This window comes from Cynocephalus volans, chromosome 12, assembly GCF_027409185.1.
Source record: "Cynocephalus volans isolate mCynVol1 chromosome 12, mCynVol1.pri, whole genome shotgun sequence".
In the NCBI taxonomy this organism is placed as follows: Eukaryota; Metazoa; Chordata; class Mammalia; order Dermoptera; family Cynocephalidae; genus Cynocephalus; species Cynocephalus volans.
Genome location: NC_084471.1, coordinates 9,078,295 through 9,102,593, shown reverse-complemented (window position 1 = coordinate 9,102,593; position 24,299 = coordinate 9,078,295). Strand labels below are relative to the sequence as shown.

Below are 24,299 nucleotides of genomic sequence, written 5' to 3'. Positions count from 1 at the left end.
TTACTAGCCATTGGCTATTAGCTTAATTTTCTCTCCCACTGGGATTGCACACCATCACAATGGAAACAAAACAGCTGCCGGTGGGAGGTGGAGGAGAGTGTGACAGTTAAGGACAGGTGAACATATACTACTTCAGGAACTAGAAGCCCTAGCAGGATTATATTCTCCCCATCCTCTGTTTTCCCACCTGTTTTCCTTTAAATGTGTCATGGTAAGATCTAAAAATCAGATTTCAAAAGCAGTAAGAATGTAACATTTCTAATTCTGGTACCATTTGCTTCAGGAGTAAACAGCAATCCCCTAATGTTGCATTCCTCTTAATGTGACATTGGAGTATGTGAAGATATATACATTTTCTGTTGTCCTGAGAATCTGGATTCTAGTATAAATGAAGAGTTATTCCTCTAATTTTTCAGGAAAGCTATAGGAACTTACAGAAGTTGAGGAGAGGTCATAGTATTAGGAGAAGAGGTAAGTGTCTTTCCCTTGTATTCCTTCTCCCCGTCACTCTTCTACCCTCCCTGTCCATTCTGCTGCTACTGCTTTTGAAGAATTAGCCTACGTTAAGGAAGGAAAGCATCTGGAAGGTTTTGTATCTTCCGAGGGTGGCTTGAGATTCAGGGTCTGTCGGTCCTGTGTGTTTTAGGACTAGAATGAGCAGTACCTCGCGAGGAGGAGAGTGTAGGAGGGGCCAAGCTACTCTCTAAGAGATTTTCAGCTTTGGAGTCTTTGCTCTGAGCTTTATACTTTTTTTTTTTTAAACCTTTTTTTGCTGTTGTTTTTGTTTGAAAGGAGATGTTATATTCTTTTTGGATTTCCCTGTTTGGGCAAAACGGAGACATAATTCTCCAATTAGAAGAGATGCTTAGTAAGTGTTCATTCTTATTGTTGAGAAATTGGACCATCCCCCTTAAATGAAGCATGCTTGGAAACTCTGGATTCTAGAGGGGGTTAATCTACAAAGATAGATTGGGATCATGCTAGTCACAGCAGTCACCTGCAAGTAGAAGGGTAAGAATGAGACTATCTCTGAGCCCTTGGTTTTCAACCTGGATTTTCTGGTTGGTTAGGAGCCCTAGACTGAATTCTAGGCTGGCTTTTCTGTGCACTCCAGAGTGACTTTACCCAAGTCTAAGCTCCTTTTCCTCTGTTCTGTTTACAAAATGGAGAGAATGAAAGAGTTCAAGGGTCAAACAGTAAACACCTACCAGAGCCAAACAGATGTGAATGATGACCTGTTTCTCTGTAGATTAATGATGCTTGCCTTCTCTGGCTGTTGACTCCCCAGGAGAAAAGAAACATCATATTCAAATGAAATTGAATATGATGGAAGCTCACAAGTCAGATTTGGTAAATTTGCACCTGGGCTCCATCTCATACAAAAAGAATAATAACGCGGTTTGGTGAAAATAAAATAAACTTGTAAACTGACACAGCGTAAACTCGCTTCAATCCGCCAGGTGGCGATATAGTGCGGAGTGGAGACTTAGGCCCACGCATGCGCGCTACGGACGGGCCGGGCCGGGCCGGGGAGACACGGCCGCGGGGAGCCAGCTGCAGGGAGGTCCGTTTGTACAAAGCTGTACGTACCAAACACATATATGCACATATACACTTACCTCTAGGCCAGGTGCAGAGGGAACTTCTTGAGTGGTACTCACTGAACTGTTAACTGCAGTTACTTCTTGCGGGAATGAGCCTTTTATTTTTCATTGTGTACTCTAATGTAGTCTTGTTTTAATGTCTTACTAAAAACTAGAAGAAAAGCAAGGCAGGACCACAAGCTCTGGGAGAGGTTAGATCTACTTCCTCTCCCTACCCGTCATTTAGAAGTTCCATTTTCAAATGCACATTGTGGGGGAAACACACGCCTGTTATACTCGAGCAGGACTATTCAGCCTTTCTGGTTTGAACCCAAACTGCCCTGATTGTATAATAATCCTCGAATGTATAATAAACCTTGACTGCATCATATAGGAAAGCCAATCCTACATGGGATTTACTTCTGGGCACTCTGAGGCATCGGGGAGCATCTCACATCAGCTCATGGGCCCTGCTAGCCTTTCCAAGTGCTCTACATCCGCCCGCAATGTTGACATGACCATATTTATTGCTGTTTTGATCAGAGGATCCCCCTTTCATCATCTCCCCTCACCTTAGTTGTCTATTGCTGTGTAACAAATTACCCCCAAAACTATTGGCTTAAAACAATAATAAACATTATCTTTCCATTTGTGTGAGGAGTTTGGGAGCTGATAGGCTGGGTGGTTCTGGCTTAAAGTCAGTCATGAAGTTGCATTCAAGATCTTGGCCAGGGCTGCAGTCATCTGAAAGCTGCATTCGCAGGGAGGCTGTATGGCTGTATTCGTGTTTTTATTGTATCTTACATTTTGACATCTTGTGGGGCCTTATGCACCAGGGATAGACTGCCCCTCCAGGACTAGATAATTCCTAAAGATAGTTAACAACTTACTTGGGAAAATGGCTCACATGAATCTTTTAACTTTCACACACCAAGCCATTACTTTCCCTGTCCTAAATCATCCTAGGACCAGGTACCAGGCAACTAGAGACCACTGCTATAGCCCAGAGCCCACCGGAATTATTCAAACTAACCAGTCCTAAACTGTTCATTCTTCCCTGTCTTGCCTTTCTTGAGGAAACTCCAATAAAGGCTGTGGCCTAGGCAGTTCCCTCGCTCCTGCTTCTGCCTCCTGACCAAAACCCGATGCTTCCTTCTGTGGCATGCCCCCTTCTCTTGGGAAATATAAGTAATAAACTCTTCTTTCAATGTCATCGATCTGTGTCATCAATCACCTCTATTAATTGAAATCCTGCAGGTATAAATGAGACAGAGACTCATTGCCACAGCTAGCAAAGTTGGTGCAAGCTGTTGGCTAGTGGCCTTAGGATCTCTCCACAGCCTGCTTAAAAGTCTTCATAACATAGTAGTTGACTTCCCTCATAGTCAGTGATCTGAAGAGATGAAGGCAGAAGCTGCAATGTCTTTTATGAAGCCTTGGGAGTCACACATCACATCTGCCATACTGAGCCATACAGACCATCTCTGAGTTGGTGTGTGAGGACTACATAAGGGCATAAATCCCAGGAGGTGAGGATCATTGGTGCCCTTTTTTTTTTACAATTCTTTCAAAGTTTTATTTTTAATTATGAATTATTACAAGCACTCAGAAAAGACACAGAAAATAATATAAGACTTCTATGTACCTGCCTCCCTGATTGGACAGGTATTAATATTTTGCCATTTTAACTTAAAAACTCTCATGCTCTTATTTTGTTTTTTTTTTGGATCTTTTGCTGTGTTTATTTTTCTACTATTATTATTTTTTAAAATTTATTTTATTTATTGAATCAAAATTGATTATACATATTTTGGGGGTTGAACATTGAGATATGTTGATTAAATCAATATTGCTAGCATATATATTGTTACAAATCGTAATTATTCTTTATGCCCCTTGTCCAATCTCTCCCCTTCCCCCATTCCCTTCCCCCGCATTGCCCTAAATTTCTTCTCTTCTTCTGAAAGAAGAATAGTTACTCTGTTAACTTGTTACCTAGATGCTGAGAGATCTGATCAGGTCCCCCAGTATTATCATAGAGCAGATGCTTCTGTCACTCTGAAATGGGTTTTGTGGAAAGAGACGTCCTCTTCTTTTCTTTGTCTCTGCTGCTGACTCTCCTTGTGTGAATGCACAGCAGTGGTTGGCGGACCACCTGCGTGGTGGTTGTGGCATCTAGCCGCTTTTGCAGCAGCCATGCTTATTGTGACTGTGGTGGGCCACCCACGTGGAGGTGATGTTTTTGGTATGCTCCTTGGCACTGGCGGTGTGCCTGGTTGTGGGGTGTGTTTGGTCCCCTTCTCCATGCCTCTGGTCCCTGGGGGGGGGGCCCCCCCGAGGTGCTGGCGCCATATGCCTAGTTGTGGGACGAGGGTCTGGTCCCCTTCTCCATGCCTCAGGTACCCAGGTGGGCCCTGAGGTGCTGGCGTTTTGTGCCTGGTGTGGGAGGAGGGTCTGGTCCCCGGATTGGGGGCCATTTTGGAGGCTGGCTGCCACAGGGCATCATGGAGAATATTGACTTGCTCCTTTTTTTTCCTTTCTTCACAAGAGAATAAGTGCCTATCACCTCCTCCCCACCCCCAAGCAGTTAGGTCTGCTAAAGCGAGGCACATACCTGATTTTTCTAAATGTAACCAAGCTAAGCCTTGAGAAGACACTTCTTTCCCTCCCTTCCCCCCATCTATCAATTTGTGATCAGAGATCATGGAAATGCATTGTTCAGTACTGTATTAGTCCGCTTCTGTTACTTACAACAAAATATCTGTAACTGGGTGATTTATAAAGAAAAATGAAATTTACTGCTTAGTTTCTGAGGTTGAGAAATCCAAAGTCGATCTGGTGGTGGCGACAGTGGCCCAGGGGTCTCACATTGCAAGATGGTGGAAGCAGAGAGAGCAGAGAGAAAGCTGACCTTTCATGCACTCTCCTTCTAAAGCCCTCCAAACCATGGCCGTGACCACCATTATTAATCCATTCACTACCACATGGTGCTACATACAATTCAATACACTTCAAGGCCCCACCTTTCAATTACCATAATAGGATTTCCCACCCTCTTAACAGTAACAGTGAGAACTAAGCTTCTAATACATAAAACTTGGGGGACACAACTCAAGTTTCAGTGAGTTTTGGGGGACATAATTCAATCCACTACAAGTACTTATCAATACTACAAATAATCTCTTTGGGCCTATATTGTAAATGTAAAAATTTTCCTTAACATTTTAGGAGTAGGTCTTCTTGGGAAAGGTGTTTCGGGAAACTTAACTCTAAACTGAAAGTTCCTAACTTATTGTGTGTTTGGGATCAGAGGACCCTTTGAGACCTGAAGGTCTTGGATTCTTTATCCAAAATAAAATGTTTATACACAAAATTGCAACCAACTTTGTAAGTGGCTGGATAGAAATGGCTAGACTTCCTCCTTGCTTGTATGTTTAGACTTTAGGAATTATTCATTCTACACTTTTGGACCACCTATGTGCTAGAGAACTGCTGCAGGTGCTAGGCCACCACACAAGTTTCTGCTATCTAATTAGGGCAATAATCAGAAAACAATCTCAGACATTAGTTAAGTTCAAGTTAAAAAAATATATTATTTTACAGAGCTAGAGGGAAAAGGAAACATGAGATGGGATAGCTAGGAACAGCCCTAAAGTGATACTTGAATTAAGACTAGAATGAGGAGATAGCCAACACAGTAAAAGAATACCAACAACAAAGAATTTGGGAAAGGAACAGGTTTGGAATGTTCAATAAACAAAATATGGAACACTGAGCAAGGATGGAACTTGTTGGAGAGATAGATAAGAGAGCCGTGGGAGTGTTTTTCAGATGATTATAATGGATACCCTGTCCTTCAAAGGCTTACAATGCAGTGATGGGGACTGAGCTAACACTCTAAAGTGGACTGGATACTAGGGCTGAAGACCCCTGGAGTCCATGCCCCACCCCCCTTCTTAGGGCTGTAAGTAATGAGCAGGCCCTAGATCCCATTTAGATGGAGGTTGGATTTCTTGAGTGCCCCACCCAAAACAATTTTTTTTTTTTTTTGCAGTTGGCCAGTACAGGTTTCAAAACCGTTGACCTTGGTGTTATAACACTGCTATTTTAGTCTTCTGGTTTATGATTATAAGGATATGTATGTATACAACAAAAGAAAGTAATGAAGGAGAATAATACCTGAAATTCCACCTTCCACAATAAATATAAAACTGCTTCAGGGGTGGTGGTGATGTAAACATTGGAGTAAGCTGGGAGAAATTATTAGCCCACTAAGCAAAGAACAGGTCTTAGCAGGACAGAGTGGTTCCCAGGTTCTCCCTGAGCAGAGGTACACTGGCCCAAGCTGGCCAAGAGGAAACTAAATATAATGTATCCTCATTAACTTGACCATTATGGTACTCAGTTATTTGCACCTTGGAAGAGAATTTCTCAGGCTGAGGTATTAGCTCTCATGGTACTTATTACCTTAGATAAAAATGAGGCAGGTGAGGTGGCAGTGGCTTCAGTCATCATTACCAATCCTGCATGTACTAAAGGCTACTAGGAACCCAAATACTGCAACAACTGAGGGTGACTTTACCCCCAGAGGACATTTGGCAAAGTCTGGAGACGTTTTTGGCTGGGGGTGTGGGGGTGGTGCTAAACAGCCTACAACACAGGGCCACCCCCTACAACAACAAATTAACCAGACCAAAATGTCAACAGCGCTGAGGCTGAAAATGTCTGTTCTAAAGCGATAGCATCCCTCCACTGATTGAATTCATACGAGAAGACATTTTGAACTTACAAATGAGGAACTATCTGGTAGGAAGTGATGATTTTTTCCATAGCTTTTTGGTTTAAGCTACAACCACTGTGGTATTGCTAAGCATTTCTTCAAATATTAGCTGGATGCCTACCAAGAATCAGGCACTGCCACATTTTCTTTAAATTGGAATATGAGTATATTTCTTTATTAGGATGCTCACAAGAATGAGTGACATATTAGCACTCCCCTCATGTGATAAAGAATACATCTGACGCACACTGTGGCAGGAAACAGGGGTACTGGATCTCAGAGCTGGTGCCAAGTGTCCAATGAAGAAACTCCCCCCACATTCACCAAAGAGACGCTTCTTTGGATTCCATCGTCTCCGCTGTAGCTTCCAGCCAGGTCTCCATGATTTTCCCAGAATCCTTCACTCCACACCAGTTGACCCTCTTTGCTTCTGCCACTCTCAAGGTGTAGGTAAACTGTCCCACGCCTAACTCACCCAGACCACCTCTGGAATCCTGCAGCACATCTCTTTGCTGCTGTCCTGCCACCCTCAGGGGCACGGTTGGGGGTGGGTAGGGAGAACATAATATTATGTTAACAAAAGCAAACAGCAGGGGTAAATTAGCAAATGACACTTGGACATAAGCCTAACAACCTCATAGAACACATGCTTCCTCCCCAAGTAGTACATAATCCCCTAGAGAACAAAGGAAACTCCCCAATCATTCTAACATGGATGGAAAGAATCCTTATGCCAGGCCCTAGGGATACAGGGTGCACAGTGTTTACTTCCATCACACCCTGCACACAGTAGGAAGTTAGCAGATGAAAACTGGAACCAGATCTCTATGTGGGCTCAGGTTTCTCCCGGCTCTTCCTGCCTTTAAATGGTGCCGCCATCCTGCTGCTGTCTATTCTGGGCATTAGTTTGTTTTTCAAAAGGGAGAATAAAAGGATGGCAGAGAGAAGGTGGAAAGAGAGAAGGGGGTGAAACAACCCTGTAAAACAAAACAAAACTACAAAAATCCAGAAACCAGATTTAGTGCTACAACACTTTATAACAATAAAAAGTAGCCGAAAATACCACATGCTAACACAGACAATATGATACACAACCTCAGGGGGAGGAGTCAGCAGGGAGAGCGTGCCAGAGGACACAGGCTTAGACTAAAAGCCTTTCAATGGACTGCTGAATGGACTGGATCTGCTGTTTCAGCTGGGAGCCTTCTTTGATCGTGACAGAACAGGCGATGACAGGCCTGGAGACCCCACAGGCCCGCCCCAGGGCTTGCTTGGAGCGCACAAACACGTAGGGCACGTTCTTGTCTTCACACAGCAGAGGAAGGTGCAAAATGATCTCCAGGGGCTCAGCATCCGCAGCCATCACAATGAACTCAGAGATGCCCCTGTTGAGGGTTTTGGTGGCTGTGGAGACAAGGACATGAGGCAAATAGGTGATGTGGGGCTTGGGCAGGGCAGCTACAACAAAGCAATTTCCAGGGAAAAGATTAACAGTTGCAAGAAAACTGGACAAAACACCCAGGCACAAGCAGTTCTCTGTATCTGGGAGCAGCCTGAGACGTGATAACGGATTCAAACATCTTCAATATCTCTTCAGACATCTTCAGTGTCTCTTTCTCAAACCCTACATTAAACCCGTTACTTCTGTCTTCAAAACACATCCTGAAGGCTGGCTGGCTGGTTCAGCTGGTAGAGCATGGTGCTGACAATACCAAGGGTCAAGGGTTCAGATCCCCACACTGGCCAGCTGCCAAAAAAGAAACAAACAAAAACCCACATCCTGAATCTGACCATGTCTTTCCTCTCCTCTGCTACCACACTTGTCCAAGTCACCATCATTTCTTGCCTGGTTTCCACACAAGCCCCTGCCAGCACAAAGCAGTACAGTGTAGCACTTTTCAAGCTATCCATGACCAAGGATCAGGGTTTTCCTATCCCAATCTGCCATGATCAATACTTCTGGAAAGATCACACCACAAGCAACAGCACTGTTTCAAATCTTACTCCTGTCTCTTGTCCGGTGCTAATCCGTGGATTACACACTCTACACGAATCACACTCTACATTAGAGCACAGACTCTACAGCCACACTGCCTGAATCCAAATCCTGGCTCTCACTCTCATGAGGCACATGACCTTGGGTAAGATGTTTAACTTCCCACATTTGTATCATCTATAGAATAACACAATACAGTAATTCTACCTAATAGGATTCTCAAAAGGATTAAGCAAGTTAAAAAGAATGCCCAGCACATGGTAAATGCAAAATATGTTAGTTTCTACTGATATTACTATAGTTTACTCTCCACACAAAAGCCATGGAGTGATTTTTTTTTTCCTTTTTAGTTCTTTTTTAAAATTACGGAGTGATTCATTTTAAAAGCATTAAGTCAGCTCATGTTAATCCTGCTGGTCAAAATCTTTCCAATAGTTTCCCATTGCACTCAGATAAAAATATAAATTGCTAAAAATGGTCTCACGAGATCTCCTAGTTACTTCTCACCTGCCTCCTTAGGATCCCTCAAGCACGCCTCTGCACTATGCCTAAAAATGTTTCTCCCAACACCCTTATGTATTCAGTTCTCTGCTCAAACTTTAGCCCCTCAGAAAAACCTTCCTGAATACCCCATCTAAAAAGATCCCACCACAGCCATTCCCATTCCCTTACTTTTAAATACCTTTATAACATTCTTTACCACCAGACATATTAAAAATGTCTTCCACTAGACATGTGCCTGGCACACAGTAGGCAATTAATAAACAGGGGAAGACTAAATACTTAAAACTGATGGAGAGGCACAGGAAATTGTTGCCCTTCCCTCCCTAGACTCCTAGTGAGTACATCATGAACTGAAGCAGATGAGACTGAGCACCTCCATTCAAGGACCTGTCAGTCCTGGGCACTTTTGGGCCCAGTGCCACACAAGATCTATCAAGAGGAAATAAGATGGTACTGTCTCTGTGAGTCGTCATCTACCGGAGGAGCAAGAACTCAGGCCAAGGCTATACTGGCCCTGCAGTTACTGCAGTGTGAAGAACAGGGTTGAAAAGAGCACCATAACGACAGATACATTGTTACGATGTGATATGACAGTTTTCTTTATCTTCTTTCAGCAACACATGTAAAGCAATTGTAATGGTTCTTCTAAATCTCAAACACAGTTGACAAAATCCCTGCTGTTTCAATTAATACCTTCAAAGATAAAACAACTTTTCCACAGCAAACTACTTGGTATCTATTAAAACGAGAGCATTCTAGGACTGGCCAGTTAGCTTAGTTGGTTAGAGCACAGACTTACAACAGCAAGGTCAAAGGCTTGGATCACCATACAAGCCAGCCTACAAAAGAACCCCTCAAAACAAGAGTATTCTATATCATCTCTGGGCAGAAGTATCACGGCATATATAATTACTCTACTAAAATATTGCCTTTTAAAACAAAACAAAAGGAGAATGTTTCTGGGAATCAAGTGAAATTAATTCATGATACCCATGTTATCATAAATGCGAAAAACCATTAATATCCCTTTCCTTCTGATTGCTCTGGGAAGTCACAAAGTTAATACAAAAAGTCCCTACAACTGCTTTTCAAATGGTTCAGCAAAAACAAACAAATACAGTACACATATAGAAAGAGAAAAAGAAGGTAAATGTGGCAATATGTTAACAACTGATGGGTCTAAAAAAATTCTTAACCCTAATGCCTTTAGAACTTAATGCCAAAATGCTGCTCTTAAGTCCTCCCATTGGTACCCAGACCTCCTTCCAAATTGGAAATCTTGACCACAGGCCCCAGAGACAGACAGGAACCTTTTGTGTGTCTGTGTGTGGCTGACCAGTATGAGAATCCAAACTCTTGAGCTAGGCGTTATAACACCACACTCTAACCAATGGAGCTGGCCAGCTAGTCAGAGACAGGTACTTTTAACACTTCCCCAGCAGCACTCCATGTCTGTCTTACCCTCATTGGCTCCTTTCCGAAGCTGTTTGTAGTTACATGACTGCTGAACAAGATCCAACAATTTCTTGGTGAGGTGTGCATCTGCGAGGGGATAGGCCTTCGGATTTACATCAGCCTCAGTCTGTGGGCAGAGGGTGGGGGTAGAACAAGAGCATCAATCAAACTGAACCAGAAGTTGTTCCAAACAAGTTACAAAATATTAATAATCAACAACTGAGAGACGTAGTGGCCACCTTCCCTGCTCCCCCTCACCCCCAAACACACATAGTTAATGACTAACAGTGGCCTGCCGATTTCCAGCTCACAAAAAACTAAAATATACTACTTATGTTAAAAAAAAAATAAGGTTAGCAATTATAGAGTTGAACAGTGTATACTAAAGCTATGCATACTTTTATTTGCCTGTCTTTTGCCTAAAGCTTGGTAATATTATAATAAATGAATTATAAATAAGCTCCCAAAGTTCAGCACTCATTTGAGTCACATGGAGTAATCTTGAAATTTGAATTTCCAGGGCTGAGCCCGTGGCGCACTCGGGAGAGTGTGGCGCTAGGAGCGCAGCGACGCTCCTGCCGTGGGTTCGGATCCTATAAAGGAATGACCGGTGCACTCACTGGCTGAGTGCCGGTCACGAAAAAGACAAAAAAAAAAAAAAGAAAGAAAAAAGAAATTTGAATTTCCATATTCTACCCCTAATTTACCAAATCAAAATTAAGGTATAATTTACAGTAAATGTAGCATTAAAGTCTCTTTCCATCTCTATTCCATATACAAATCTCCTTCAGTCCTGAGACCCCTGGTTTCCAACACATCAAAATATTTTCTCGGGGCTGGCCCATGGCTCTCTTGGGAGAGTGCGGTGCTGATAACACCAAGGCCACGGGTTCGGATCCCATATAGGGATGGCTGGTATGCTCACTTGAGAGAGAGTGGTGATGGCAACACCAAGTCAAGGGTTAAGATCTCCTTACCGGTCATCTTTAAAAAATAAAAATTAAGGAGACTTCCAGTCAAGATGGCGGAATAGACGGTCCCGAGCGTCACTCTCCCACAAATCAACTGATTTAAACTATAAAAACATAACATCAAATGCATACAGAATGGGGAGACGTCCAGTGGCGGAGGCAGAAGCTCCGTGGAGACCACATGCCCTGCGGGGCCGCCGTCGCACGATCCGGCAGATTGGCTTCACCGCCGCCATCCGGCTCCATTCCCAGCCCAGCCCAGTGCGCAAAGAGTGGGGAGACGTCCGGCAAAGGAGGCGGAGTCTCCGCAGAAACCACACACCCTGTGGGGCTGCCACTATGTGATCCAGCAGGTAGGCTTCACCGCAGGCACCCAGCTCCATTCTCAGCCCAGCCTAGTGCACATGGAGCAGACAGATGTCCAGCAGGGGAGGTGGGAACTCCACAGGGACAACACCGCTGCCACGTGATCCAGCAGCCCGGCCCAATGCGTACGGAGCACAGAGATGTCCAGCAGGGGAGACAGAAGCTCCGTAGAGTCCACACACCCTGTGGGGGGGCGGCTGCCACATGATCCAGCAGCAGGTAGGCTTCACTGCCGCCACCCGGCTCCATCCCAAGCCCAGCCTAGCATGCACGGAGCAGGGAGACATCCAGCAGGGGAAGGGGAAGCTCCGTAGAGACCACACGCTCTGCTGTGCCTCCGCCATCCAAGCAGCCCGGCCCAGAGTGCACGGACAGGGAGAAGTCCAGCACCGGAGGTGGAAGCTCAGCAGAGACCACGCACCCTGCGGTACCGCCCCATGATCCAGCAGCCCGGCCGAGTCCAAGCTGACCAGAGAGGTGGCTCCCCAGAGGCCCAAGACCCAAGGCAACCACACACATAAGGCACTAGTGGCCAACTGAGCAGTCACTGAGGCAGCCATACCAAATTGGCAACCACAGCAACATCTTCGTCAGTCAATAGTGTCAAACCTATGGACTGTGAAACCCCCTGCCACAATGAATAAACATCAAAGAAAAGATACCAGAAATACAAAAAATCAAGAAAGTACACCACCAAAGGATAATAATTCTCAAGCTCTAGATCCTATAGAACAAGAAGCCCTTGAAATGACTGACAAGGAATTTCGAGTGATAATTCTAAGGAAACTGAATGAGATACAAGAAAACTCAGCTAGACATCACGATGAAACGAGGAAAAGTATACAGGACCTGAAAGAGGAAATGTACAAGGAAATCAATGCCCTGGAAAAAAATGTAGCAGAACTTGCTGAACTGAAGAAGCTATTCACTGAAATAAAAAACACAACGGAGAGTTTAACCAGCAGGCTTGTGGAAGTTGAAGAGAGAACCTCTGAACTTGAAGATGGGCTGTTTGAAATAACACAAGCAGACAAAAATAAAGAAAAAAGAATCAAAGGCATTGAAGAAAATCTGAGAGAGATATCAGACAACCTTAAGCACTCAAATATCCGAGTCATGGGTATCCCAGAAGGGGAGGAAAAAGGAGATTGCACTGAAAACATATTCAACAAAATAGTGGCAGGAAACTTCCCAGGTATAGGAAAAATCACACATCGTCAGATCCTGGAAGCTCCACAATCTCCAAACGTATTCAACCCAAAAAGGCCTTCTCCAAGACATGTTATAGTCAAACTGGCAAAACTCAAAGACAAAGAGAGAATCTTAAAAGCAAGAGAGAAGCATCAAATCACCTATAAGGGAGCTCCAATCAGGCTAACATCAGACTTTTCATCACAAACCCTGAAAGCCAGAAAGGAATGGGATGATATATTCAAAATACTAAAAGACAGAGATTGTCAGCCAAGAATACTCTACCCTGCAAGGCTATCCTTCCGAAATGAAGGGCAAATAGTATATTTCTCAGACAAACAAAAACTGCGGGAGTTCACCACCAAACGACCACCCTTACAAGAAATTCTCAAGGGAGTACTGGGTTTGGTTCCTGAAAAATAACTACCACTGCCATAAAAACCCAAGAAAAATCTAAACCTACCAGTATAATAAAAATGGCATTCATGAAGAGAAAACAAACAAACAGAAAGGCTATCTACAACTTAAGGAACCAACAAACACAGAAAACAAACAGTAAATCAGAAAGCAAGGAACAAAAGACACCTAAGACAACCAAACAATAATCAATAAAATGCGAGGAATAAATCAACACTTTTCAATAACAACTCTTAATGTGATAGGCTTAAATTCCCCAATCAAAAGACACACACTGGCTGACTGGATTAAAAAGGAGGACCCAACTATATGCTGCCTTCAAGAGACACACCTCACCCATAAAGACTCACATAGACTAAGAGTGAAAGGATGGAAAAAGATTTACCATGCAAACAGAAAAGAAAAACGAGCTGGAGTAGCTATTCTTATATATGATAAAATAGACTTTAAACTAAAAAGCGTAAAAAGAGACAATGAGGGACACTACATAATGATAAAAGGATTGATCCATCAAGAAGACATAACAATCAAAAATATATACACACCCAACGTTGGAGCAGCCAGATTTATAAAACAAACTCTATTAGACCTAAAGAAGGAAATAGACACTAATACCATAATAGCAGGGGACCTGAACACCCCACTGTCAATACTGGATAGATCATCTAGGCAAAGAATCAGCAGAGAAACACAAGAGCTAAACAATACTCTAGACCAATTAGACTTGGCAGATATCTACAGAACATTCCATCCAACAACCTCAGAATATTCATTCTTCTCATCAGCACATGGATCATTCTCCAGGATAGATCACATATTCGGTCACAAATCAAGTCTCAACAAATTCAAAAAAATTGGAATTATCCCATGTATTTTTTCGGACCACAATGGATTAAAATTAGAAATCAATAACAAACGAAATTCTGGAAACTATACAAACACATGGAAATTAAACAGCATTCTACTTAATGACATATGGGTTCAAGAAGAAATGAAGCAGGAAATCAAAACCTTATTGAAACTAATGAAAATAATGATACATCATACCAAAACCTGTGGGATACTGCAAGAGCAGTACTAAGGGGGAAATTTATTGCATTAAATGCTCACCTCAGAAGAATGGAAAGATGGCAAGTGAACAACCTAACACTTCACCTTCAAGAACTAGAAAAACAAGAACAATCCAAACCTAAAGTTAGCAGACGGAAATAAATCATTAAGATCAGAGCAGAACTTAATGAAATTGAAACCCAAAAAACAATACAAAAGATCAATGAATCAAAAAGTTGGTTTTTTGAAAAGATAAATAAAATTGACAAACCATTAGCATGGCTAACAAAAAAAAAAGAGAGAGAAGATTCAAATAACAAAAATTAGAAATGAAAAAGGTGATATTACAACTGATTCATCTGAAATAGAAGGAATCATTCGAGACTACTATAAACAACTATACGCCAACAAATTTGAAAAGCTGGAGGAAATGGATAAATTTCTGGACACACACAAGCTCCCAAAACTGAGCCATGAAGAAGTAGAAAATCTGAACAGACCAATAACAATAATGGAGATTGAAGCTGTTATCAGAAGGCTCCCAACAAAGAAAAACCCAGGACCAGATGGATTCACAGCAGAATTTTACCAGACATTCAAAGAGGAATTGACACCGATTCTTTACAAACTATTCCAAAAGACTGAAACAGACGCAAATCTCCCAAACTCATTCTATGAAGCAAACATCATCCTGATACCAAAACCAGGTATAAAGATATAACCAAAAAAGAAAACTACAGGCCGATATCCTTGACGAATATAGATGCAAAAATCCTCACTAAAATACTAGCAAACAGAATACAGCAACACATACGTAAAATTATTCACCACCGTCAAGTGGGATTCATCCCAGGGATGCAAGGTTGGTTCAACATACGCAAATCAATAAATGTGATACACCATATTAATAAACTCAAACACAAGGACCATATGATCATCTCTATAGATGCTGAAAAAGCATTTGATAAAATTCAACATTCATTCATAACAAAGATCCTCTGTAAGTTAGGTATAGATGGAAAGTATCTCAACATAATTAAAGCCATATATGATAAACCCACTGCCAATATCATCCTGAATGGGGAAAAGCTGAAAGCTTTTCCTTTAAGAACAAGAACTAGACAAGGATGCCCACTCTCACCACTCCTATTCAACATAGTGTTGGAAGTACTAGCCAGAGTAATCAGAGAAGAGAAGGAAATAAAGGGCATCCAGATTGGAAAAGATGAATTCTAACTGTCCCTGTTTGCAGATGACATGATCCTATATATCGAACAGCCTAAAGCCTCTACAAAAAAAATTTGGAGTTGATAAATGATTTCAGCACAGTAGCAGGATACAAAATCAACACACAAAAATCAGTAGCATTTCTTTTCTCCAATAATGAACATGCAGAAAGAGAAATCAAGAAAGCCTGCCCATTTACATTAGCCACCAAAAAAAAAAAAAAAAAAAAAAAAAAACCTTAGGAATTGAGTTAACCAAGGATGTGAAAAATCTCTATAATGAGAACTACAAACCACTGCTGAGAGAAATTAGAGAGGATACAAGAAGATGGAAAGATATCTCATGCTCCTGGATTGGAAGAATCAACATAGTGAAAATGTCCATACTACCCAAAGTGATATACAAATTCAATGCAATCCCCATCAAAATTCCAATGACATTTTTCTCAGAAATGGAAAGAACTATCCAGACATTTATATGGAATAACAAAAGACCACGCATAGCCAAAGCAACGCTGAGCAAAAAAAAATAAAGCTGGAGGCATAACACTACCTGACTTTAAACTATACTACAAAGCTATAATAACCAAAACAGTATGGTACTGGCATAAAAAGACACACTGATCAATGGAATAGAATAGAGAACCCAGAAATCAACCCACACACCTACAGCCATCTGATCTTTGACAAAGGCACCAAGCCTATACACTGGGGAAGAGACTGCCTATTTAGCAAATGGCGCTGGGAGAACTGGATATCAATATGCAGGAGAATGAAACTAGACCCACACCTTTCACCATACACTAAAGTCAACTCAAAATGGATTCAAGAATTAAATATACACCCTGAAACAATAAAACTTCTTAAAACATAGGAGAAACACTTCAGGAAGTAGGACTGGACACAGACTTCATGAATATGACCCCAAAAGCACAGGCAACCAAAGGAAAAATAAACAAATGGGAATGTATCAAACTAAAGAGCTTCTGCACAGCAAAAGAAACAATTAAGAGTTAAAAGACAACCAACAGAATGGGAGAAAATATTTGCAAAATATACATCCGACAAAGGATTAATATCCAGAATATACAAGGAACTCAAACAACTTTACAAGAAGAAAACAAGCAACCCAATTAAAAAATGGGCAAAAGAGCTAAGTAGGCATTTCTCTAAGGAAGATATACAAATGGCCAACAGACATATGAAAAAATGCTCAACATCACTCAGCATCCGGGAAATGCAAATCAAAACCACACTGAGATACCATCTAACCCCAGTTAGGATGGCTAAAATCCAAAAGACTCTGAACGATAAATGCTGGTGAGATTGGGGAGAAAAAGGAACTCTCATACATTGTTGGTGGGACTGCAAAATGGTGCAGCCTCTATGGAAAATGGTATGGAGGTTCCTCAAACAATTGCAGATAGATCTACCATATGACCCAGCTATCCCACTGCTGGGAATATACCCAGAGGAATGGAAATCATCAAGTCGAAGGTATACCTGTTCCCCAATGTTCATCGCAGCACTCTTTACAATAGCCAAGAGTTGGAACCAGCCCAAATGTCCATCATCGGATGAGTGGATACGGAAAATGTGGTATATCTACACAATGGAATACTACTCAGCTATAAAAAAGAATGAAATACTGCCATTTGCAACAACATGGATGGACTTAGAAAGAATTATATTAAGTGAAACAAGTCAGGCACAGAAAGAGAAATACCACATGTTCTCACTTATTGGTGGGAGATAAAAATAAATAAGTAAATTCACACACACACACACACACACACACACACACACACACACACAACCAGCGGGGGGGAGGGGGAGAAGAAGACATAACAATTACAATTCCTTGAAGTTGACAAAACAAGCAAACTGAAAGGACATTGTTGGGAGGGAGGGGGGAGAGGGAGGAGAGAGGGAGGTTTCGGTAATGGGCCACAATAATCAACCACATTGTATATTGACAAAATAAAAAAAAAATAATAATAATAATAAATTTTAAAAATAAATAAATAAAAATTAAAATAAAAAAATTTTTTCTCACTCATTCTACACTGCAATGCACACAAAATGGTTTCAGAATTGCTACACCAATACCACCTCTACTGACAAACTCACAAAGGTCGAAATTTTTTTGTTCTTAGGATATATCCTGCCAAAGCCATCCAGTGAGAATACTATGTTCAAAAGCTATTTAAATTAATTTTCTCCCTGTGGTTAGGAATTTGATATACATTTAGGGATATTCAGTTTATATTCAGTTTGCCTTTTTTTTTTTTTTTTTTTTTTTTTTTAAAGATGACCGGTAAGGGGATCATAACCCTTGGCTTGGTGTTGTCAGCACCACACTCTCCCAAGTGAGCCAACCGGCCATCCCTATATAGGGATCCGAACCCATGGCCTTGGTGTTATCAGCACCGCACTCTCCCAAGTCAGCCACGGGCTGGCCTTTCCCATACATTTTAGAACCAGCTCTCCAAGGTCTACAAAAACAGTCTGTCTCGACTGTTTGATTTATAGATCTGATGTAATCCCAATTCGGGAAAAACACCTTTAGGATAAAGAATCTGTCAATTCATTAGAATGTAGGCGGGGTCTTCAAAAAGTTCATGAAAAGATTTGTAGTATCTTTAGTTCTATTTTTCCATGAGCTCTTTGAAGTACCCTTGTGTATACTTAGCTTGTTAGTGCTTTTTATAATTTTCTCCATAAAGGTTTAATATCTTTTAGATTTATACCTAGATACTTCAGGTTAAGAAAATTCACTTCATTTCTCAGTATACTGTACTAAGCATTTCTTCACAATTCATAAATGAACTGGTGTTGAATTTTATCAGAATTTTTTGCATTGACTCAGACGAATAAAATTTTTCTCTATTTTTCTTTCAGCTTTTCTAATGTTAAACAATTTTGCGTTTCTCAGATAGAAACAACCTAAGATTTCTTATTTTATTTTTTAATCTATTAGCTAATGGGTATAAGGTTTCTTTTTGGGGTTGATAAAAATCCTCTAAAATTAGATACCGTGAATGTTGCACAACTGTGTAAACATATGAAAAACCATTGAGTTTACATACCTTAAACAGGTAAACTTTATGGTATGTAAATCATGTCAATACAGCTATGTTAAAAAACTAGACCTAGTTTTTTCACGTTGAAACATTTTAACTTATTTTTCAGTTTTTCTATATTTACTTGAATTGGTTTTGATAAATTATATTTCTTTAGTCATCTGTTCATTTCATCAAAGTTTCTATATTTATAGGTATAAAATTGTTCCTAACATCCTTTCTTTTTAACTTTTGCAGATTATGTCCCCATGTCTTTCACTCCTTATTCATACCTTCTCTCTTATTTTCTTGATTACTTTTGCTGCAGGGAACTTTCCAAATAATTGTCTTCTGATTTTGTGCATACTATAACAAAAGTAAGATCTATTTTCTATTTTGGTAATTTTTTGCCTTTTTTTTTTTTTTTTTTTCTCCTTTCCTACTACTTTCTTTGGGGTTATTTTATCCTTTTGTTTTTTTCCCCACACTTTTAGCCCCTTTCCTCCTAGCACAAGCACTTCAAGCTCCAAGTCATGCTTTCACTGTATTTTACATGCTCTGTTATGTGGTATTTTCATTATTACTCAGTTCTGTCTTTGAATTTCCATCACTTTGTTTGTTTGTGGCTGGCCGGTACAGGGATTGAATCCTGGACCTTGGTGTTATCAGCACCATGCTCTAACCAACTGAGCTAACCAGCCAACACTCCATTATAATTTTGCAATCTGACTCATGAACTATTCATATTTTCATTTCAAAATACTTTGTTACTGACTTCTAACTTATTTGCATTTTGGTTAGGAGAACATGGTCTAATACTATTATTATCAATCTTTTAAAATTTGTTGGGCTCGCTTTATGACCCAGTACATGGCCAATGTTTAGAAATGTTCCTTGCTTGAAAAGTGTCTTCTGTAGTTGCTGGGTGTAACAGTCACTAAATTCACTATGCAGATCAAGTTTATTCATAGTGTTGTTCAAACCCTTTATTTCCATACTCATGTTCTGGCTTCATGATCTATTATATCTTTTTAAAAAACAACATATATAGTTATTCATTTGTCTATTTCCTCTTATAATTATGTCATTTTCATTTTATTTGTACCTTATTTTTCAGCCACCCTCTATCTTTATTGATGTCTTTGCCTTAAAACTATTTCTTTTTGATGTTTCTAAAGGCTACATTTCACCTTTTTTGTTAAACTTCCCTCTATATAACAAAGACAGAAAAAAAAGAAAAAGAAAGAATTCACTCAAGGTAACATGAATAAGGCCTGGAGGGACTGTCACCCATCAGGGGAGCAGCCGCGATTCAAAATCCATCTTTTTTTTAATTGACAAGACAAGGAAGTTTCACAAGAAAAATCAGTTGATTCAATCATCAAAGAAGGACATAAAAACAGGCAGTGCAAAACTAGTAACAGCAGTAAATTAACAATGTGACATTCCAGAATGCAATCTGTAAAAAGCTAAGTCGATCCACCAACAAACAGCTTGTCCTCAGTAAACATTTTCTTTTCCACATACCTCCCTACAGCAATTTCCTTAGCATATCTTAACAACAATTAGCAGGTTTCTCAGCATATCTTAAGAACAATCAGTGGATTAGATAGTTAATAGTCTTTCAAGCCGGAATGGGAATCGAACCAGTGACCTAAAATAGTCAAAGTACACAATCCCATCCCTAAACAGTGATTAGAATTGATGAGATGGCTTTTGCCAAACTTATCTGTGGACTTTTGCCCCCTTCTCAAGAGCATTTTAGCTCCATTCATGCATTACCTAAAAATCCTATTCTAAGATCAAAGGAAAATCAAGATTTCTAACCCACTACACTTTTTAATTAGCATATCCTTTTCATTTTTAAAACTTCGATTTGTCTTTTAACTGGGGGATTCAGTCCCTTTATATATTTAATATATATTTAAGTATTGACATATTGAGTTCAAATCTTCCTCCTTTTGTGCCTTCTATTTGTCCTATCTTTATTTTTCTTTCTTCCTTTAGATTTATTATTACTCCCCCTTCCCTCCGGTTTGAAGTTTATTCTTTTATATTCTTATATCCTTATATCTTTATTCTTTTTGTGGCTACCTGAGAAATCAAAAGTGTCCTTAACTTATCCAAATCTAATGCTCATCAATACCATCAACCTCCTCCCAAACAATAAAGGACCCAATAACACTTTAATTCCAATCACTTTTCATAAGAATACTTTTTTAAATGCCAGATATTTCCATTGTTTCCAACAATACATCTCTGAAAATTAGGATTCTCAACTTTCAATGAACATCAAATGCATAAAGGGGAAGACTTCAAGAGCCAGAATAACCAATAAAAACATTAGACTCAGTTTTAAAACCAAACTTTCTAGCTTATAAACACTGTATGAAACTTGCTAAGTGTGTACTTATTCAGCTTTTAATTTCTTTAAGCATTAAGTGAATGAATGAAATTATACCACTAGCTAACTTAAATCCCTAGTTTGATCGGTTTAGTTTCCCCGTACACCAGACGGCCAAAATCTGCAAGGTTTCGATTTAGGAACAAATACTATGTGCTCACAATGCCAAGCATTAGGATCAGATGTTTAATATGCATTATGTCATTTGATCGTCACGACATCCTCATGCACTATTACCCTCATTTTAGTGAGGAAAACTGCTGCAAATTCTACCTGAGACCAAAATTTTTAATAGAACTGCGTTAAGACGAGCACTGGTTTAGAAGCGTCAAGATCTAGGCTCAACTACGTACCAACCTTTAAACAGGCTTGGGCGGGGGGCGGCGACGGGTAAAGGGGGTGAAGGTAGACCCGCCGGGATCTAAGCTCTGTTGGAAGGATTAAACCTCACTACGGACGTGAGTGCTTTGCAAACTCTTCCCTCCTTACCAAGTGCCGACTAAAACCACCTACAGCAGGCCACACTATTTGGAACTCTCCCTAGATGATCAAAAGTCGGAGACAACCAAGCGTTTAGAGGGGCCACACGTAGTGCTACCAGGACCTCTGATTTCTGAGGCCATCACCTCGCAGGAGGAGCCTTTCCTGCGTTCCAGGCGCTCCACGTTACCCAGAGTTCCCAAACGCCAAAGGCTCCTTTACATCCCCGGCAAGTGTAACTCGCGGCGGGCGGCGGGCACTCGGCGCAGACTCATGGAGAGATCTTCCTCTCCTGAACGCAGCAATGAGGGAGGAGTGGGGTGGGTGGGAGAGGTCGATCCGAATCGTCCACGCCATCCTCGAGGATAGCGGGAAAAGAAACATAAAAAAAGTGATGGGGCCGAGCCCGTGGCGCACTCGGTAGAGTGCTGCGCTGGGAGCGCGGCGACGCTCCCGCCGCGGGTTCGGATCCTATATAGGAATGACCAGTGCACTCACTGGCTGAGTGCCGGTCACGAAAAAACGACAAAAAAAAAAAAAAAAAAAAAAAAAGTGATGGAACCAGGTATTTTCGCGCGACTTTCTACCTCTCCCACGTGGACCAGTTGATCTCTTGCTCCCAGGCTGGGTCATGTCCCCTCCGCTCACCGGAGGCCTTCAGCCACGCGAACAGACTGCTGCAAAGTACCCCCGACCACAGGGCCTGCGACCCTGAGGCTTCCTGGGCTCTAGCCTCCGGCCGGCTGTTGGGACCCCGCGGCTGCCGGAGTTCTCACTCTGGACCGAGCAGTGGGGACCCGGCGCCAGGCGGATGAGACGGCGCATGTTCTAAGCCTCCAACAGGCTAGCGAGTGAACCGAACCCCGAGTCTCCCACTTCCTGATCCTTTGGCCGGGCACACGCAACTCACCATGGCCGCGATTCCGCGGACTCGCCACTCCGGAAGGGGTGCAGCTAAGGTCCGAGGGGGACTGACCTACGAAGCCCCAAAGCCGCGGAGAAGAAGGAGCGGAAGAGGCCGTGCGCGCGGCAGGAAGCGGAAGTGACGTCAACGCAGACGGGCGGACCTCGCTCCTCAGGGGGGACGGGAGCCGAAGCGGCTTTAGGGTATTAGGTAACGTGGTTTGCTGTGTTTGTCGGCGTTCTGCTACAAATTACTGGCGGAGGGCCGATCCCGTGGTGCACTCGGGAGAGTGCGGCGCTGGGAGCGCAGCGACGCTCCCGCTCCCGCCGCGGGTTCGGATCCTATATAGGAATGGCCGGTGCACTCACTGGCTGAGTGCCGGTCACGAAAAAGGCACAAAAAAAAAAAAAAAAAAAATTACAGGCGGAAACAATGAGTTAAACATTCGGAACGTAACACACCGGGCTGGCTGGTTGGCTTAGCTGGTTAGAGCACACCCTTGTAACACCAAGGGCAAGGGTCTGTGTACCGGCCCCCTGCCAAAAAAAAATACATTTCAAACCAACAAACCCTATCACTTGTTAAAGAGAGAAAGGAAGAAACAACAACCACAATAATAATTTAAACTTTTAAAAGGAGAGAAAAGAACTGTAGTAAGGAGAGGTAGAAAAGGGGTGGGGGAGAGGAGAGGGAGGGGGTTAAGAGAAATTGGTTAATGGGCCCAAATAATGATTACGTATTGTAACGATGAATAAGCTAACTATTCTGATTTGACCCTCACACATTGTACACAACTGTAGAAAGTCAACTTTGTACACCACAAATATGTATAATAAATCATCTTTACAAAAAAAAAGTAATACACCAGAACAAAGGGTTTCAATGGCTTCACCGTTGCAATGCCAATTTATTTTTGAGCACGTTCTTATGCTTTCTAAATCATCTTTCTGACCCCACACTGCTGAGGAAAGATAATTATGGGTAATCCTAAATGTTTATCTTCGGATATGCCTTGTCAAAGTTTTTTTTGGGGGGTGGGGGGATGGAATTAGAATCCATTGTGTAGGGAATTCAGGAGGAAGCAGTTTGGGGGTGGGGGTAGGGGTTGAGTTTCTGTCAGATTTGTTACAGGGCACACTCAGCTCCTGGTGAGGCTCCCCAAAATTGATAATGAGCTCACAGGTCTGGTTGTCTGACCCCAGACAAAAGCAAACCAATCAAAAGTCCAATGTTGGTGAAAATGGAAGTCAGCTGTCATTCAGGAATACCAGTGACCTGAGGAGAGATGTTAGGCTGACCCATCTCCCTCTGGTAAACCTCAAGGAGAGTGGCCAGGCTAAAGCCATCTCAAAGACTCAGGATTACTGAGGGGTTTTTAAAGAGGGGGATGAGGGAATGGAATATGGGAAATGAAAAGCAGGAGGGAGAGGGATGTGAGCTACAAGGGGTCTGTGTCTGTGAGTCAGGCACGTGGTCTCGCCAAGGCACGATCTGGTTTCTGTTCTCATCTTCACTGCTATCTCAGGGCCCTGGAAGATTTTGATTTGCTCCGGAGTAGAATCAACTCTTCCACAAAGTCTTTTGCATAGTTTCTCTTTGTTGACTCAGGTGATGCCCAAGGTTAGCTAACAGTCATTTGGTCTTAAAATTCTACAAGTCACAAAGAAAGAACTGTTAGCTTTGCAAAGTACTGATTAGCTTCTCAGCTTTGTTTTTCTATTTAGCAAGCAAGATAAGAAAGTCAGGGGGTGGGAAGAAAGAATGGAGAGGAAAAAAACTGTACTTTTAAAAACTCCTCTCCCCACTGCAGCCCAGGCGGCTTTAGGTCCCAACATGGCATCAATCCTGCTCATCCAACAGGTTGAGATTGGAGATATCATAGGATACCCAGTTTCTTCTGGCCAGTGTCC

The 24,299-nt window shown here is 41.7% G+C and overlaps 1 protein-coding gene and 1 non-coding gene across 2 annotated transcripts; both read right to left on the bottom strand.

The window, feature by feature from the left end:
• Nucleotides 1-6,505: 6,505 nt before the first annotated feature.
• On the bottom strand, nucleotides 6,506-22,504 carry SNU13 (small nuclear ribonucleoprotein 13). Its single transcript, XM_063075350.1, has 3 exons — nucleotides 22,396-22,504; nucleotides 10,325-10,445; nucleotides 6,506-7,767 (listed from the first exon to the last, which is right to left on the bottom strand). Exons 1-3 carry the CDS (start codon nucleotides 22,396-22,398, stop codon nucleotides 7,505-7,507), a joined length of 387 nt encoding a protein of 128 aa, XP_062931420.1. The 5' UTR covers nucleotides 22,399-22,504; the 3' UTR covers nucleotides 6,506-7,504.
• TRNAI-GAU (transfer RNA isoleucine (anticodon GAU)) lies at nucleotides 19,229-19,302 on the bottom strand. The gene has a single exon. It is a non-coding gene; the product is annotated as a tRNA-Ile (tRNA).
• Nucleotides 22,505-24,299: the final 1,795 nt, after the last annotated feature.